The sequence below is a fragment of the Papaver somniferum genome, unplaced genomic scaffold (assembly GCF_003573695.1).
Source record: "Papaver somniferum cultivar HN1 unplaced genomic scaffold, ASM357369v1 unplaced-scaffold_107, whole genome shotgun sequence".
Taxonomy (NCBI): Eukaryota; Viridiplantae; Streptophyta; class Magnoliopsida; order Ranunculales; family Papaveraceae; genus Papaver; species Papaver somniferum.
Genome location: NW_020619603.1, coordinates 2,836,512 through 2,855,651, shown reverse-complemented (window position 1 = coordinate 2,855,651; position 19,140 = coordinate 2,836,512). Strand labels below are relative to the sequence as shown.

Below are 19,140 nucleotides of genomic sequence, written 5' to 3'. Positions count from 1 at the left end.
AATCATTTATATCCGAAATTCTTCTTCTTTCCTTAACTCCTTTGCTTTTCTCCAACGATCCTTTCGCTTCTTTGCACGTCCTTCATAATTTTTTACATCTACTTGATGGCAGATCTTCGCACTCGTAACATCTCCTCTAATTTCACCTATTCCACTTGGAATTGGGAATCTAATGCATTGATGTAGTGTGGACGCTACGTCTTTTATCGCGTGCACCCATGATCTCCCCAATAACATGTTGTATGGTGATTCGATATCAACCACACATATGTTGTTTGTACTTCAACTTCTCCCAGCAGTATTCGCATTGTAATATCTCCTTTTGGTTTTGTGGTTGTTTTATTAAATCCATGTATATTGTAAGCTGGACATGTCACTAGTGGAAAAAATTCGTTTTAAGATAGTCGGAAGTGTCGTTTTAGCCACTTATACGACACTTTGGAGTTGCCTCTGAAAGTGCCGTAGATTTAGTGTCTTTTTGTGGAACGACACTTTCAAGTTGACTCAAAATTACAATGCTTTCTGGTTGTCGCTAGGCAAGACAGCTGGACAACGTCGTAGATATAATTTCATAATATAAAAAAAAAAAAAAGAAATTCAGCTGAATTCCAATGTTGATTCAGCTGATTCAGATTTGGCTGAGTACAGTTTTTATCCGACTGAAACTAAAATGAATTAATTTATTTCAAAACAAATTGTATTTAAAGCTGGAGTTGATTTACAATTTTCACCAAAATTATTAAGTTCCAAGTTTTTAATCTTGAATACTAAAATCAATACCTAACCTCAGTTTCTTTTACATGATTTAGATGCATACTGTAAAAAAGAAAAGAAAATAAAACATTAAGGACAACCTTGTATCCATCTTGCAGTCAAAGGCAGCAACACCCTTCTGAATAGCTTAAGTTACTTCTTTATTTTGCCACGCCATAAAAAAAATAAATCATTAGTAGACTGGATCATTATAATGGAAGAACTTGAATAACCACAATGATTTTGAGATAAATTGCAACAAACATGAAGCATTTATGTGTCACGAGATACTATCAAGGTTTAAGTACTAACTTGCCCCAACTGAGGAGAACCATAGCAAAATTGAGGAAAAAACATAACTTACTGTCAGTATAACTATGATAAAAGAAAGAAAATTAGTTGGAGCATACAGAAGTGATTGTTACCCTAGAATAAAGCTAGACTACTGTTGAATTTAGATTAGTTTGCTTAACTCACTTATGCAAATGTCATGATCCTTCATGTACATGAATCATTCAATCACAATATCAGACACCTTAGGTGATACGAAAACAGAGAAAGCATACCATGATATATAAATCCCCTTGCTTGCCTTGTAATGAACTATCGGGTTAACATGCTGGATCATAATCTAAGCATTCAGATAAGTAAACGCAATGTCTATAGCAATAAAATCATTCTAACCCATACAGTAAACAAAGAGCCAATTCTTTTTTAGCACATGACAAGACCACTAATCAGGTTAATAAACTCAAATAGTTCTAGCAAGCCTAAAGGTTAGTAAAAGTAGAAACGACATCTAAAGCACCCAAGAAGTTTTATTCTTATTTTCCCTTTCTCGTTGGCATGTAGGAAATATGAAACATCACACAGAAGATCTAAGTATAACTTAGCTGAACGAAAAATAGTTCTAGAGCTCGGTTGTAGTTGAAATTCTTAAACAATAAAGATCCACCCTGATAACCAAATGATGCATCGTTGTGATAAAAGGTGAAACATAATAAGAACTTGAGGCAACTAATTTTTGTTAGTGCTGAGCGAAAAGAACAGATAGACGATAAATATAAGAAAACAAGAATTACACTAATTTCTAAATCCGGCCAGAGATTGGCCATTGAATTTTCATAGTTTTTAGCGAGAGATAGTTTAAGATGGAATGAGAGCACCACAGATACAATGACCACTCAAAAATTATCTATATGAACTCCTTGTCGACAACCCAACACTATTACCCAGGAAACTTATCACTAAACATTACAATGTCTTATAACTACTACACTTCAGGGTTTTATCATAATCCAACCATTTAAGATTAAGGTTGTGGATGAGAGCTAGCTTAGGTGCAGCTATTGTGTGCTTCACAGCGTCACTAATCGGAAAATAGTTGTTATGATGAGAGGAAACTTACAAAAGTAGCTTGTTGCAACTAAAACAATGTTAATGATTCGATCTACAAGGGTTCAATAATCCCTATACAATACAAGTTATACAACTAATATAAAGGTGTACAAAGTTATAGATCCACTGGAAACTACAACACTAAGGACAGTAAGCAAACATCGAAACTTGATGAGAGATTAAAAAAGATTCACCTTCATCTTCCTCCTTTTTTCTTTCTTCTGGAGGATATGCTAACAACGGTGCTGGAAACGGTGTTTTCATTGAGCTGAACTGTGGAAATATATCAGGTCTCCATGCAGGTCTAGGCCTTTCCCATTCCTGCTATAAAAGAGCAATGCAACTCGCATCAGTTTATGTATCTCGTGAAAATGACTCAACTCACCCACAACTGACTGCAAAAATTCACGAAAAATAACAAGACTCAAGAAAATATGGCTACTCAAATCCAGATACCATAAAGCGCAACAATTCATAAGAAAACACAGCTACCCAAATTCTTTAGTTCTCACTGAGTAGCTCAAATCTAACTCAAAATTTTAATTGCCTATCAACTGACTTGAACAACATCATCATCCTACCCATAATTTACTCATACGAAATCAATAAACCTCCATAAGATTTGCATAAAAAAAATAAATTCTTAAATTAGCAGAAATAGTCAAAGATATAAAGTACTTTAATAGCTAGCTACTGGTTGCAAGATGTCGTTTCCAAACTAACCACTACAGCCAACCATGAATTTCCGAATTAAATCAATGAGTACACATAATAATTTGATAACAAGGGGTTTAAAGGATGAACACCAACATTCAGACCGATTAGTACCCCAAAATAAGTGAAGACAAGGTTTATGATGTGCCCACATGCATGAAATTAAAGCCATACATACATAGAAACGATACATAAGCACGTCAACAAGTACAAAAATTGGTGCATATCAAGTTCACATCTGCTATAACGAGGAACTTATGTACCAAAACTATATTCAGTTCAGATAGTTGTTTTAACAAGCCTCAAAGGCAGCAAAATGCAGAGAGAAGGAGGGGTAGTTCACCTTAGCTTTAGTAAATAAAAAATAGCTCAATTCTTGTTAACACCATCAATAGTAAACATTTCAACTGTAGCCAGAATAAAATTAAGTTAATCAACTAAATTAGAGAGCAACATACCATGGGAATTTATATGCTACTCGTGGTTTCTCCCATATATATGCTTACCAAGTTGCTGAAGGTTGAAAAGATTCATTTCCAGTTCCACTGTATCGGTAAACGCTGTATCGGATAATTTTATCACATCAGATTGTTTCTTCCTCCATAACTCGGACGTACTTGTAAGCACCTGCAAAAATAAAATAAAAAAGTCATCAAACCAATATAATCATAAGTGCCGAGAGAGAAAACAAAAAAGTATGTGAATAAATATAAGCAGGGAAACTAACTAGGAGATTACCAATAGAAACATGAGAATACGACACAGTATCTAAATGCCCAAAGCCAGACCATAGTATTTAATTCAACACATCAAAATGCAACGAAATAAGAAAAGGGAACTTGGGTTGGCATTGACACAACTACTCATAAAACTACTGGAATCTTACAAATGCACGAGGAGAGTCCAAGGAAATGGCATCTACGGCCTAAATCAGACCATTAATACATGGCATAACAATTGCAAATGCAGTCCAATTATAGTGAGTGAAATCAAGCACAAAACAGCATATAAAAAGTGAAAGAGGGAAAGGAGAAAGGAGGAGTTCACCATTGTCTGTAGGCCTGTCAATGGAAGAATATCCGTCGGATATTTAGATATCTGATATCCGACATGTTAAGCACTACCGGATATTCGATATCCGATAATATCCTATAGGATATCAAAATCAGATATCGATTCCGATAGGCTAAGCTGTCGGATATCCGATAAATATCCAATAATATCCGGTTATAACAAAAAAACTTAAAAACCCTTGTAAAACATTTTCATAATTGACACTTATCGGATATTTATCCGACAATATCCGATAATATCCGATACTAAACTCGAAATTAGGATAAATTACAAATAAGTTCCTATACTATCGGATATCGGATATTAACATTTCGGATGGGGTCTAATCCGTTTTCGATATGTTAAGGAAGAAATATCCGATAAAATATCCGATCTGATATCCGATATCCGATAAAACGGATAAAGTCCTATAGGATATCAAATACTCGGAAACGAATACCGGATATCGGACAAATATTGACAGGCCTAATCGTCTGAGACAGGGGAACCAAAAGTACCACTGACGCAACAACAAAACAGAAGCAGAAGAAGCTGGTTGCTATTTCGTATACGCTCTGCCAGGAGGTCCAATTTCCCATTTCTCTTGTCCATAATTTTCTTCCAGATACATTATAAACCATTCATAAAAATCCCTGAATTCAAAAACACAACTATTGATTCAAAACAACTGGAATACATTTTAGGGTTCAGAATCTCAAAACATACACTTCAACGAGATAATCAAAAACCTCAAAGAGAGCCTATATCATCTGTGCCAATCAATTCGACCAGTTCCATCATCAAGTGTAAGAGTAATCTTGGTAATACTTTCCTTCCAACAGGTGTAACCTAATTATTAACACAAATAACAACAACCAATCTATAAATAAAAGAAAACTTCCAGACATAAACAAGAAATTAAGATTTTAGGATACATGACTTCAAAACATACACTTCTATATAAACCAATAAAAATACAAACTCATACTAAAAACCAAATCAAAAGGGATATTAATTTCTACTGTGAAATCAAAAAGGAAATAATGGAAAAAATAATTGAAAAACCCAAATTTTACATGTTGATCTTGATGAAGGCAAATGGTATCCACTTGATCTACTTATTTCCTCCATTAATCCGATCTCTCGAGTACCTACAAAAAAGAAATCGCAAGAATAGGAAAAACCTAGAGTCAGAACCAAGGGAATCCTAAATTTCAACATTAAAAATCTGATAAAAATAAAATTAGAACAAGATTTGTACCCGATGCTCGAGATTTGCTATATTCTACACCATTTGAAGTTGATGCTCCAGAATCGAAGAAAAAAATAGAACTAAAGTGTTGATGAAGAGATTTCTGGAAACCCTAGTTTTCATTTTTTTCTTTTTTGCTGAGAAGAAACTGAAAACTAAAGAGGCGGAGGTAGAGGTGAAGACGAGGACGAGAAAAATTGTTTATCTGAGATAAACTAAGATGGATTGAAAAAATAAATTCTCGTCTGAGAGAGAGAGGGAGGCGAGAAAGAGAGACAAGAGGTGGTGAAGGCGGAGAGATCAAGGGGTGAGGTTTTTCTCTCTGCTTTGGATAAGGATAAGGATTATGTGAGATGTTTCATCTCCAGCTGTCCATGCATAAGATGAAAAAATCACAGCCACACAGTTGGAAACACCTATCATAGAAACAATACTACCATATGTGTCGTTGTGGAAGTCAACAAAAGTCAAACTACAACGACATATTTGACTTAGTCAATAACACAAACGAGTGTGTTGTTGTAGAAGTCAACTAAAGTCATACGACAAAGACAGTTTGACTTGAGTCAATGACGCATTCGGTTTGACCTTGTTTCTGGATATTTAATTTGTGTCGTTACCTTGTGCCTCAGATAGCCTGTTTTCCACTAGTGTGTCATGTCCGCATCTCTGTATCCCATGGCTCTGAACGCACGATAAAATAGGATATCAACAACACTTCCGGTATCCACCAACGTTCTATTAATCGCCCATTCTTCTGAGTTTTCCGTCATTTGACCAATTTTGCTTCGCTCAGCCGTTATTGTAATCATCAATGGATCTGTTCGCTTTAAATTTTCTTCCGGAATTTCATCTGCTGCAAATGTTATCTTTGTTTTTTCCCACTCTTTTAGAGGAGATTCTTTTTCCACCGTCGTCACCTTCTTTCCTTTATGATCTCATTTATATATTCTTCCTATGATTCCTGCTTGAAAATCTGCATCGGAAAGTGGTGTTTTAGTTATATAATTACACTGTATGCCTCTACCTCTTCCTTGTATCGTCATGATTTTTATTTTTCCTATAGATTCTTCGCCTTTCATCTTTATCTTCTCCAGAATCTCCAGATCCAATTTTTCAAAATTCTACAAATTCGTTGACAAGAATTATCACTCCTCCTTATTTCTAGCGCCAAAATGTAGTTGCAGGAAATCCTACAACCACATCCATTCAATATTATGTGATTCTCTAAGTAATCATGGTGAAAATCATTTGTTTATTCATCAAGATCTTGATATTGAATACAAAATATTACAAGGACTTTACTTGCTCTCCAAATAAACTTTCTCTCTCCTAGTTTCTTGTCTCACACTTACCTTAGAGATCCCTCTCAATACACAGTTTTCTTCCCCTTATATATGGTAATACATAGTGGATGACAGCTAATAGATCCCCTATTTTTGGAATCACTGTGCGTTACAATCGCTCATGTATATTCCCTCAACTTCGCACACTCTACACTTTCGCACAGATCATCACACTTTACTCGTGACTATGCTGACATCATTAAATACGTCATCCTAATTTTAGTATATGCGATGGTCTTCGCTTAGATTAGATGACTTTTACTTCGCATACATAATGAATGTGCGATATTTCACTCCTACGGATAGAATTGCCTCTCATTGCTGCCTTACGTATACCAACCACTTGTTTGTTTGAATTCGACCCGGAATTTCGAGTCCAATGATAGATCATTTACTTTTTCATTTTTCTAATGTTTAGTTTCAAAAAGAAAAAAATTCAGAGGTATGCTTCAAAAAGAGAAATATACAACTCAGAGGTATTTGGGTCTTGTTGGGCACTATGTGTGTAGACAAGAAGCCTTATGGTTGAAGCCGCAAACCAAACGGTACAAGCCTCATACTAACATTCGTATATATGAAGTGCAAGAAAGGAGCGCGCAGAAACCTGGAAGTTTATTGCCTACTAGGTGCTAGTTTCGCAAAAAAACAAAAACGTAAAAAATTGTATTTTATCACAATTTGCTGGGGATACCGAGGGTTTCAGCGAAGTGCCACCAAGTTCACATAGATGTCGAATTGTTTAATTGCTGTTCTTTGGATGGACAACCTATAAGGAGGAACTCGTGATAACTCTCAATATTTGATTAACTAATAAGTACCAAAATCAGATTCTTGTCAAACCCAGGAGGAAAGCATATAATGTTGGCCTCTGTACAAAAAAAATAAGTGTCAACATTCTAATCATATCGGCTAACAAAACGGTTCCAAAACCTTTCTCAGTTTTTCTCACAAAATCTTTTTCGTTGTTGGTGGGCTCAGTATTCGGGTGAGAGTCGTGAGACATAAGAAAAACCCAGGTTCTAAATCCGATCTAAAACCGATTCGAAAACCCCCGAGTCATAATAACAAGGCAGTGCACAGTGCCCTAATTTAGTTTTCTGCCAAGCAAATACAAACCGATTTCGCAATGAAGAAAATGAAGATTATGGGTTCTTCTTCTTCATCTTCATCCATTAAAAGAGTTGATCGAAAGGATATAACAGATGATGTTTGGTTCGAGATCTTTCTTCATCTTTCTTTTAGTGCAGTCTTCAAGTTCAGGTGCGTTTCGAAGGTATGGTTTTCAATACTCTCAAACCCTAATTTCATTAAAAAATGGTATCGGCTCAACTATTTATCACTCCCATGGGGATTATTTCAATATGCTTATCCTGGTTCATTGGAAAACCAAGATAACAACAAACTGAGAAGATATTTCACAATCGCGTATCCTGATTCACATTCAAAGTTTATATCACATCATCAAACTGGGTTTTCTTTTAGCTTTCTAAATTCAATTTTACAGAATCGTAGTAGTAGTAATGACCACCAAGGAAGGACAGATCTTTTCGTTGTTGGTTCAAGCGGTGGTTTAGTTCTGTGCACAACAAGTCGTCATCCGACTACTTATTACGTGTGTAATCCACTCAGTGAAAAATGGGTGGTACTTCCTCCACCACCAAGAGAAGACAAATGGGTTGTCACTGGTTTCATATGTACATCATCGCTCGTTTCTAAGAGTTCTTATAAGGTTATCCATATACCGAAATTTGAGACTGGAACAAAAGAATTTATAGTTGAAATGTTTTCTTCTGAATTGGGTGAATGGAATAGCTATGATGTTTCATGTCCTCAGCATATTACTTGGAAATTCTCCCTTTCTGAAAATCTTGTTGCCTACAATGACTTTTTGCACTGGTGTCAAAAGGGAAGTAGCAGTATCTTAGCTATCTGTGTTAATGGAAACCTTGCTAACCATGGAACAACTCGTGGGAGGATTGAATGTAAGTTAATCAATATGCCTGACCGAGCAAAAGATGGAGATGGTGATGATGATATCGACAATTTAATCGAATGTCTGGGGGAGTCAGAAGGATTCATCTGTTTCTCTAGGTACAATAAAATGGAGAAGAGTTTGAGTGTTTGGGTGCTTGATGGAGACTGCTGGTATACCTTGCACAAGGATATTAAGCTTCATGATTGGTTTGCAGAAATAAAATCTCAGTCTTTATCAAGATCAGTTTCGGAGATTGATTTGATTATAGACATTGAGGTTTTAGGTCTCAGTCCAGTTGACAAAAATGTGGTTATACTTAGTTCCGAGAAGCGCAATTGGGCATACAACACCAAGACCAGAGTATATGAACCGTTATGTCATCCTCCTATGAGTACCTCAGCAACTGTTTTAAACCATAGGCTACAATGCTTCCTCCACTTTTTTTCGAGTGACACCTGAATCATTCTTGGATGTTCAAATATGACTAGAAATTAAAGGTGTTGCACCCTATGGCTGATTTATTGGCGAAATGGAGTATCAACTCCGGAGAAGACTGTTTTTGGAGTGATCCGCCTTTGTTTATTAGATCCGCAATGGGTACTGGCAGAAGCACTCCGTCTACGTTCTATAGGTTCGGCTAATTTGTAATTTTGCTTTTCTTATTATTTTTCTTCTTCCTAGAGGTCAGGTTCTTGCACCCCTGTAATTTTGGTTTTCTTTTTTCCTAAATCTTTTCTAAATACTCTTTGGAGTTTGCCAAAAAAAAAAGGAAAAATTAACATGTGGGTATTAGTTTGTCTAGGTCTGTTCTAAATACTTCATATTATTGATGCTGTCTCAATCTTACTCATACAATTGTGGCATCCATCTTAGAATAATAAAAGCATGTTACTGGTATTTCTATTATCCCACTTTCCTGATTTATTGGCTGTAGTATCACTTTCCGAAACACAAATGACTGATAATTATCATGCAAAACAGCAACTTGTCACAACTATAAGTGATTAAAATTGGAGATAATGAATCTCGTTTATTACTTGTTATTATCTACATCTATATATTAGCATTATCATATAAGAATTCGTTTTCCTTGTTATTTTTTTACTTGTTATCATTATCATGGAAATGGTGATCCCAATCAGATAATGATAAGCATAGTGGAGAATTACATTCCTTAAAGTCAATTTAAGCCAAGGGTGTTGACACTAGTTATAACTCAAATTCATCCAACACAGAATACAAGCTGAAATCCTGAAACGTACACTTCATGAATTCGGGTTCTATTCACATTTTACGGCTTTACTTTTATCCAAACTAGTTGAAGTTAACGGAAAGTATCATTCGTTTGTTACCAGTTCGCCACAGTGGATGACATTAATACTTTTAAACGGTCAGCATACAAAAGGTTGAGTTTCACATGGCATCAAGTAAAGAACCTAAATAGTAGTGAGTGTAACCTAATTTATGATTACTCGAGCACATTGGTTGAGTTTGACCAACTCTTATCTTCACCTGGGAAGGGGCCTAAGTTTTCTTATTACGGAACCTAAATAGTAGTGACTTATTTTTCCCTAGTTTATTTTTAGGGAAACCTTATACAAGTGTTTTTTAAAAGTACAGTCTTAGAGACATTAAACACATAAATGCAAAACACACTGTAATGAAGATTAAACTAGTTGAAATCAAAGATCAAAGATAAGAAAGACATGAAAGAGAGGGAAACTAGGGAGTGGCGGATTGCGTCTTATCTCCATATGCTTAGAACCCTTCCTCCATTGATCTTGGCCACACCTACTTAAGATATTTCTTTTAAACCTGGGAAGCTTCTCTAGCGAACCACGATACAGCATGTGGGATGATCTGGTCACGGATGGTGCAACTTCAAAAAGAAAAGCACAAAGTTTAAACATAAGCCTTCAAGAAAATCTGCAACTATATATACAATGAAGGAAATGAAATTACCCAACGAGGTAGTCTTGATCAATTTCATTCTGAAGTTCTTGAACCTGTTCACGAGTGCAATCAAATTTAGAAAAAAAAAATGCATATATATTTCAGCACATTTCTCAATTTCCTAACCGAAGTAATAACTTACTGTTTCTTCAAAATCGTTATCATCATCAGGGACTAGGGCACCATTAAATTCAAAATCGTTATCATCATCAGAGACTATGGCACTATTAAATTCAAAATCGTTATCATCACCAGGGACTAGGGCATTAAAAAGATTGAAGAAACTTTTATTGATACGGATATTCATAGTCCAGTCTTCTGATACCCAGATATTTGATCGATGCTTTAGCTTCTTCCCTACCTGTTTCCATGTAAAATTCTTCCCATATTTCCATTCAATTTTAGTCCTACATAGGCACAATCGATTCTCGAACTGAGTAAGAAAGGAATAAGAAAAATTATTGAGGTAACCATTGTAGTAAAAGGGTGTTGTCAGAAACTTACGCTTGTATCTTTTTCAAAATTAGTTCATCAAACATGTGATGAGCTTTTTTCATGCGATAAATCTTTGTGAGGACAGCATTATGGAAATAGGGATTGTCATCATCAAAATAGAAACTGAGCTTGAACCCCTTGGCTGTACCAGTCCTGGACCACTTGATATCTTTCAGATGCTTGAGTGGAACTTCATCCTTCTCTGTGATCTACATTTCAGAAAGGGCTAATTATACCAACAGTTCTGGCATATTTTATCCCAACAACTAAGCGGCTAATCATAACACTTACTTCCTTTGCTAATACTTTATTTTTCTTCATAGCAGTAAGCCAAAACTCGGGAACACACTTCTCTACTGCAAGTACTCAAGTTAACGTTAATTCAAGCACCGATTTTGAAATTTTACCACTCAAAAAAAATAATTAGTGTTTATTGTACCATGTGCATCTTTATCTGCTTCTTTCTCAGCCTCAGCCTCGTCTCTAACTCCATTCACAATATCAAACCTCTGCAACGAACACCAGTTTCAGAGTTCTTTAACAAATGGAAAAAACTTAAATATTATGAAGGCAGAGTCTAATAAGAATCTAACCGAGAGTTATGCTAAAGAAACATCCAGCTAAACTGCTAAAACAGAAATCAGGATCGAGAATGGCTGATACCAATTGTCATGAAACAGAATTGAAGATTGAACTAACAACAATACCTTCTCTTCCTAACTTAAGGATAGAGCCTAAATTTCTGATTAATTTCTCTCGCTGGTTTCTTCTTACAACTTAATGGCCAATAAATAGCCGACTTTCCTTGCACAATCACCCGATGGGTGTAAATAACCAATGATTAACTGTAAGAAAGGAAATAAAGCAGAAGGAAATAAAGAAGCCCAAGCATGGGCTTTGTTCTCGCACAAACAAGAAAGGCCCAAAAACCTCAGTTCCTAAGCTCAAGTTCTTCTAGTTACATGACAATCTAACTGAACTGGTTCAAAAATATGTGAGTCATTGTCTTGCTCTCATGAGTTAAGAGTATTTTTTTTTATCCGACTCAAATTGGTTCAAATCAGGAGTTAGGTAATGAGTCAGATATTACTCAAAATTATAAACAAACGTCTGACTCGTGACAAATCAACAGTTGACTCCGACCAAATTATGAGGGGAGTAAGATGCAGTTAATTATAATGCAAGTCAATTTTCACTTTTTCATAGTTTACCCACTTATCAAAAATCCCCCATCCAATACCACAGATAAATTATAGTCAGGGATTGACTCAGAACACCGACCCAGATGCAAACAAACAAGCCAAAAATCAGACTGAAAGCCCGAGTCAAATCTGACCAAACAAGGCGTGAATCTATATATCACCGACCATAGTTCACCCACAAATCTAAACCCCCGGCACAATCCAATGTCGGCCGATACCACAAACAAAAATCATTTGATGTGTAGATAAGAGAACCGAAACCGCAAAACCATACGCACAAGCCTACGTTTAGCCCCTTCCCAGCACTTGTATATGTAAAGGCAGCGATTGCCGAAACGTGTACCACATGAATCAAGTGCAAGAAAAGCGCGTGTAAGAATGCGTACAAGGCATTCCTCTGCCACATCGGATTTCTCATCTAAAATTCGAATCCTCCTAGAAAAAGAGAAGAGAAATGAAGATGACGACGAATTCCGAAGAAGAAGAGGAAGAAGATTTCAACTCCTAATTATTTCAATTCCTTTATCTCCTTAGGAATTCTTCTTCTTCTTCATCAGAATTCAGAAGGCGAATTTTGGGAAACGAGAGATTTAGGATTTCATCAATCAAATTCAGGGATTGAGAATTGAAATTGGGGTTTTTTTCTTTCTTGATTGATTGATTTCTGGAAGAAAAGAATCAATCGAATCAAATGGCTTCTTCTTCTTTGGGAATCAGATGTGGTGGCTCGATTCTGAAATCATCTATTGAATCATCATCGTCTTCATCTTGTACTTGTCTTCATTTTCAGAATCATCATCATCTCAAATTCAATCAGCAGAAGCAGAAGAGAATCACTCTACAAGGATGTTCGATTTTGAGTAATCATCATCACAGAAACAGAAGAGGATCAGTAGGGAGTAATTGCACTGCATCTACAACAACAGCAGCTTACTTGGATACAGTTTTTGGGACAGAAATGAACAAGAAGGAGAAGAATCAACAGATACAGGAGAAGAATCAGGAGAATGCAGTTTCAGCAGTTGTCAGAGAAATCAAGGTCGAAGTGTATGGAGATGGGGAGGAGGAGGATGAAGAGAATAAGGTACCTTCTTCTCCCATCTCTGCTGACAAGCTTGATGAATGGATGACATTTTCAGTTCCCGAGGTATAAATTCTTTTAGATTTCTTCTTCTTGTTGTTCAGTTGATTGATGAATTTCAGTGGTTGAATTTCGATTTGTGATTTGATTTGATTGATTGAATTATTGTATTGTAATTGAACAGATTGTGAAGAACATAGGAGAGGCGCCGCTACTGGTGCAAATTTACTCATCAATAAGTAAAGGAGTTGGGGGAATTTCATCAATTGGATCTTCTAATTCTACATCTACTACTGCTGCAGAACCAGTGCTCGAGAAGACGAAAGCTGACGCGGATAGTTGGAATGGTGTTACAAAGAGATGGGAGGAAGGGAGTCTTGTACCTGATGGAATCATACTGGTTGAACAGCTAAAGGCGGAGGAGAGTGACGGTGGCGAGGACGAAAATGACGAGGTTATTGCCTCGGATATGAGTGGTAACAGCAGTAGCAGCACAAAGACATGGGGGGTGGTAATCCAAGGGAGAGGAGTTGAATCTGCATCATCTTGTTATATTCTGAAAACATGTAGAGTTGGGTCATCACTTGGGTTCTGCACTCACTTCTGCTTGGCTAGAGCTAAGTGTTTTGGGGAAAGCGCGGTTTTGCAGCTCAAGTACTCATGGCTACTTGGTCACTGAATGCGCAATTAGAACAAGGCCGTGGTGATGGTGGTTGATGGAGCTGGGAGAATGGGGGGAATGTACATAGATATGAACAATTTTAGAGAAAAGTAGTTGATATGGATTATTACCCTCAAATTGGGTTTGTAATTGTCTGGATGATTTCATACATTGTTTACAGCAATACAAGATTGCTGTAACAAATGCTTGATTGAATATAAATAAACTAGAACTTCTTAGCCAGCGCGCAATCCCGTTGTGCATCTGAGTGGAATAGAATACATGCAGCATCATGTTATTTCCGGCAAGATTGTCTAAATTAGCATTCATGTTTAACTTGGCCAGATAAAATGCCTCTTTGTCAGACTTTCTAGGAAGCAGGTAGACAGTTTAGCATACACTCCATGAACAAACCATTTCACTTTTCTATCAGGGTCGAGTTCAAACAAAGTTATATGAACAAACCTAATAAACTGTTTTGATACTGCAATAAAAGAGTTAACAAAAGAGGACCTATAATCTGGATAGCAATCATTACAAGTTATAGAGTATTGATGTCAACTGTGGAGTATGTGAGCAGCAGGAAGAAACAATGGAACATTTAATCTTTGTTTGTCCTCATGCAAAAACAGTATGGAGAGGAGTTCAGGTTGATATGATGATGTCAGAAGAAATTTCAGTACTGTTTCTGAATGGGTTACAAGTTGGTTCAGTGACAGAAACTACAACGGTGATAAAACACACTTGTTCACCCTCATGATAGGTATATGGGTTTTGTGGAAGGATCGCTGTGATGAAATTTTCCAGGGAATATCTCTTAATCCTACTGCCTCTGTACATAAGATTAATTATTACCTTGCTTCTCATCTCCATAGCTCAGGAATGTCAGCTGCATTACTACAGGATAACTGCATCTCTTTACTCTTTATGGATTCCACCTAACATAGGTATTCTTAAATTTAATGTTGATGAATCGTTTGATCCTGATACTAACCGATTGGGAACTGGCATTGTACTACGTGATCATACAGGTGAATGCAAAGGCATCATGGGTAGAGATGGCAAACCGGCGGGTCGGGTCTGGCTTGTTACGGGTTACACGGGTTCGGGTTATTAAGGGTCAAAACCCGCGGGTTGGTATTCTTCACGGGTAGTCATTTCTTCAACCCGCACCCGTGACGGGTTAAACCTGCGGGTTCACGTGTTAACCCGTTTATGGTGAGCCAACTTGCCAGAAACCGATTTGACAGAGTGATAAACGCATTTATGTGTCTATTTTGTTCTCAATATTCTGTATTGTTAGACTCGATTAAGTACTTATTGTGTTATTTTGTGTTTTTGTGGATGTTTTTTAGAGAAATAAGCCTTTGCGGCGAAATGAGCTCGAAAAGTAGTGTTTTACACCCCAGGATAATGTACCGGAGGCACCTCAGAAATGCACCGGAAGCGTCCCATAAATGTACCGGAGGAACCCAGAAAAATTACTATTTCCACCCCAATTGCTAAAGGGACACCCATACAGGATTAGGGGGAGGACACTTTTCTTCTCATAATTCAAATTTTGGAGAAAGGCGGGAAATTTCTAAACAGTTCTGGCAGAATTTTGATCGTCAAAATGAAGGGGTTATGGGTCGATTCAATGGATGAAATTTGGTATAGAGATGTGATATAGGTTAAGGAACATAGTATGGGTGACATGATCGATCAAATTTGGCTGGAATTTTCGGTATGATTCACACACCCAACACAGAGCACGTGTACTGTAACACGAGAAAAATTGAAGTTCTTGTGTGCATGGGGGAGTTCTGCTGGCGTTGGAAGAGTGTTGAGGCGTGAATAAGCCGAATTGGAGCGTGCTGGACCAGAGAAAACGCGTGAAAAGCTAAAACAGGAAATAAAATATCCGAAAATATTTTCTTTCACTGCCGAGGATTTGTGGAGTTATGGAGGAGATTCGATGCATGCTTCGGGTTTAAATAGAGTCCTTGGAGGTCAGAGAAAGGTTGTCGAGAGTTTGGGGTCGAGAGGAGGTCCAGAGAAGCAGAAATCAAGAGTTGATGAAACTCTGTTGTTGCTGCTGCTGATGAAGAACACCAAGAACACGAAGAACGAACCTGCAACAGCAGTCGTTTTTCGACAGTAATAACGACTCGCACCTATGAGTCGTACATCAGGCAGTCTTATTTTCCATAGCTTTTGCGACACGACGGCAGCAGTTTTATTTTGTCACTGAGGGTCGTAGGTCTCTGGTTTTATTGTATTTCTCATATTCTCATCATTTGTAAACCATTTTTGAGCCATAATAAATTATTTTGAGAGCATTTTTACTATGATGAGTTAAACCCCAACACTGGGACGACGGAGGAGGCCGAGCTTCATACATGGGTAATTTTATTAATTCATTTCATGACTTTTGTATTAATTTTAATTGAAATTATGATTTAAATTAATTAGTTGTGATTTGATTTGATGGGTCATGCTTAGCTTAGATGATTTGATGTCCCATGCTTAACATTTACACCTAATATTTTGAGAATCTATCTTGGCAATAAATTAGAGTCGATATATTTAATATATTTTTCGAGCTATTATTGATAAAAGAATTATTATTTGAACCTTAAGAAATGAATTTGGCGGAATCCTAGTCCCAGTACCTCTCTACCAATTTGTCAATATTATTGTATATATTTTTATTAAATCTAAAAATTTCATTTCCTTCAAAGTCTGAAACGAATCCTATTTACTACAACCACATCAAAATATTTAATCATTTTGGCGCCGCCGGCGCGGATTTGTGTTTAGGTAGAATTTTTAGGTTTATTTTCTTTTACTATTATTTGTTCCTTTTTACGTTTCTTTTTGTGTCTTTGATTTACAGGTTTGAAGTGGAATACTAAGGACTTGGGAACAAAAAGCTTAAAGCTAAAAGAGAAGAAAAAAAAAGACATAATTTTTTTTTAGGATTTAATTTTTATTATTATTATTTTTTTTGTATATTGCTTTTATTTATTTTTAGAATTTGTAAATAGGCTTTATTTTTCATAATTTTTGTAATTTTTGGACTTTTTATTTGGACTTTATTCTTTTTGTAACCCTACGGAAGGGTATTATTAATAAAAAAATAAAAAATTATATAAACTGTGTGCAGGGAAGGACGACGATTACTATATCGTCCCGGCCCCTCGGGTTCGTACACGGCATAGGAGTCGTGGCCCGAGTCGACGAAAACGGTTCATCCCCCGTCTGGACGGGAGGTAAGTCCAATCGAAACACTCGCGAATCCCCTGCAAGCGAGTTACTGTATGCCTTAAGGTGATAATTGTTTGAGGACGAACCGGACTGTCTTTATTTTCCTAGTAAAGGGCAAGGCCTGGCCTAAACAAGATAAGGGTTCGGATTTCATCACCGTTCCCTTCTTGCCCGTTTTAGGAAAACAAAACCTAACGCGAACCCAAGCTTTAAAATTTGATTAGAAAGAGACCTATAGGGTATCGAGCTTGTTAGGAAAATTTTTCGAAGGATATTGGTTACCTTTTAAGCAACTTCAAAGTTCATGGTGACTTCTGGGAGTTGAAACAAGCCGCCTTGTAACGCCGGTGAGGCCTTGGGTATCAAAGCTCCATTGAGCTTCCCTCGCCTCAGTTTCATCTCACATTAGCTCGGATTGATCCAGAGGGGTTGCTCAAACTGTAACGAATTCCCCTTAGAGATATAGAAGCTGGTCTAGAAACAATCTAAGTGGAGCCATCATGCTTTTTGTTTGCTAGAAATCTTTAGGTTTGCTTTGGTGGAGTCGAGTCGGCCTTGTTTGTGATTGTATAGAATCCCTATGTAATTTATATTTCTTCGGTGATGAATCCTTTTGAAGATACGCCACCTGCGATGACGTTGCGAGAATATATGTCTAGAAATTCTCGTTATCAAGAGACGTCTTCCGAAATGACTCTTGGTGAATATATGCGTGGGCAGCGATATATAGATACTCCAACTTTTATTGAGGAATCACCTCTAACGATCTATGAGAAATATTATAAACATAGACCATGTAGTTGGAAACAAAGATTGAGAATTATTAAATGTCAAAAATTATATTATGATGATGAAGATAGTGCTGATGAAGAATCGGAAATGTGTGGGAATAGTGATCAGGAATTTGTTACCCCAGTTGAGCCTTATAATGATTATATTATTTCTGGTTCAGATCCTAATGATTTTAAAAATTATTCACCTATTCAAAAGGACGAGGATTTGACTAGAGATACCCCCGTTTCATACGATGTAGTATGTCTTGTTTACGAAAACAAGAAAGGTTTAGAGGAACCGGTTTATCCTGAGAATACTATTTTAGAGTCATACGATTTAGAAACAATAGTCTTAGATGAACTCGTAGAGGTGAGTGAGGATGCACCGCAAGATTACAACTTAGAAGAATCAATTGCCCATTTTCAAGAATCTGATGACCTACAAATTAGGTATGTTGTGACTAGTCTATCTAGAGACACTGAAAACTCTAAGTTTGGGGGTGAGTATCATCCTCCATGTGCTTTAACTCTTAGTAAGGTCCCTCACTTGGGACTTGACATCAATGCCTCAACCATCTTACAAGATTATCTTCATACTCGTTTTCCATAACCTAATGATATCCAACAAGAGTCTCAACTGTTAGAAACCCATCCTACGGTTGATGTGGTTAACCCAGGAAATAATACCAAGATTGATTTGGTTTTCCCACCAAATAGTTTTCTTCCAAATGTGGGAACATATAGATTTCAAATGTGTCGACTATTAAGTTGTGAGACTAAACCTAAATGCCTTAGGAAATTAGAATCGACACATTTGCTTAAGAATGACCACTACTCTCACTGTGGTCAATTATGTAAGTCAAACCTGATTGACTTAGAGGATCCTCAGTTATTTAGGTTATTATTCTTTTGTGATTCTAAGTTCATATTTGAGTTTTTCCAGACTCTAGGACCTAATAATTTGGATTCAACCTATGAGGAAATGCATCCGAGGAAAGTATTTTATTTGGACCCTTTCATAGAACCTGAACCTGAACCACAATTAAATATAAATATCTTAATCAGGAAACTAGATAAGGGCATGTTATTCTTGTTCACTTGCTTGGGTTATTGTAGTTTCCTTTGGTCAGCTCTATTTCGTTTTGAAGACCCATAGTTATTCCGACTGTTACATTATGGTTCGAGTTGACTAATCCTTTCCTAAGTCTGGCTGAAGACTTTAAACTTAGCACTTC

At 36.7% G+C, this 19,140-nt stretch overlaps 2 protein-coding genes and 1 long non-coding RNA gene across 5 annotated transcripts; 1 reads left to right on the top strand and 2 right to left on the bottom strand.

The window, feature by feature from the left end:
- Positions 1–2,345: 2,345 nt before the first annotated feature.
- LOC113327685 lies at positions 2,346–5,439 on the bottom strand. Of its 3 annotated transcripts, XR_003349143.1 has the most exons (6): positions 5,180–5,439; positions 4,995–5,069; positions 4,645–4,767; positions 3,372–3,492; positions 3,209–3,272; positions 2,346–2,546 (listed from the first exon to the last, which is right to left on the bottom strand). It is a non-coding gene; the product is annotated as an uncharacterized LOC113327685 (long non-coding RNA). The 3 variants fall into 3 exon arrangements; XR_003349142.1 differs by lacking the exon at positions 5,180–5,439 and having other exon boundaries at positions 4,995–5,170; XR_003349144.1 differs by lacking the exons at positions 4,645–4,767; positions 5,180–5,439 and having other exon boundaries at positions 4,995–5,170.
- A 4,861-nt stretch (positions 5,440–10,300) lies between these two features.
- On the bottom strand, positions 10,301–12,547 carry LOC113327861 (nucleosome assembly protein 1;2-like). The gene is made up of 7 exons (XM_026574983.1): positions 12,428–12,547; positions 11,379–11,448; positions 11,231–11,295; positions 10,949–11,148; positions 10,587–10,851; positions 10,454–10,497; positions 10,301–10,370 (listed from the first exon to the last, which is right to left on the bottom strand). Exons 1-7 carry the CDS (start codon positions 12,545–12,547, stop codon positions 10,301–10,303), a joined length of 834 nt encoding a protein of 277 aa, XP_026430768.1.
- A 10-nt stretch (positions 12,548–12,557) lies between these two features.
- Positions 12,558–14,134, top strand: LOC113328417. The gene is made up of 2 exons (XM_026575528.1): positions 12,558–13,288; positions 13,407–14,134. Exons 1-2 carry the CDS (start codon positions 12,833–12,835, stop codon positions 13,899–13,901), a joined length of 951 nt encoding a protein of 316 aa, XP_026431313.1. The 5' UTR covers positions 12,558–12,832; the 3' UTR covers positions 13,902–14,134.
- The last annotated feature ends 5,006 nt before the right edge of the window (positions 14,135–19,140 follow it).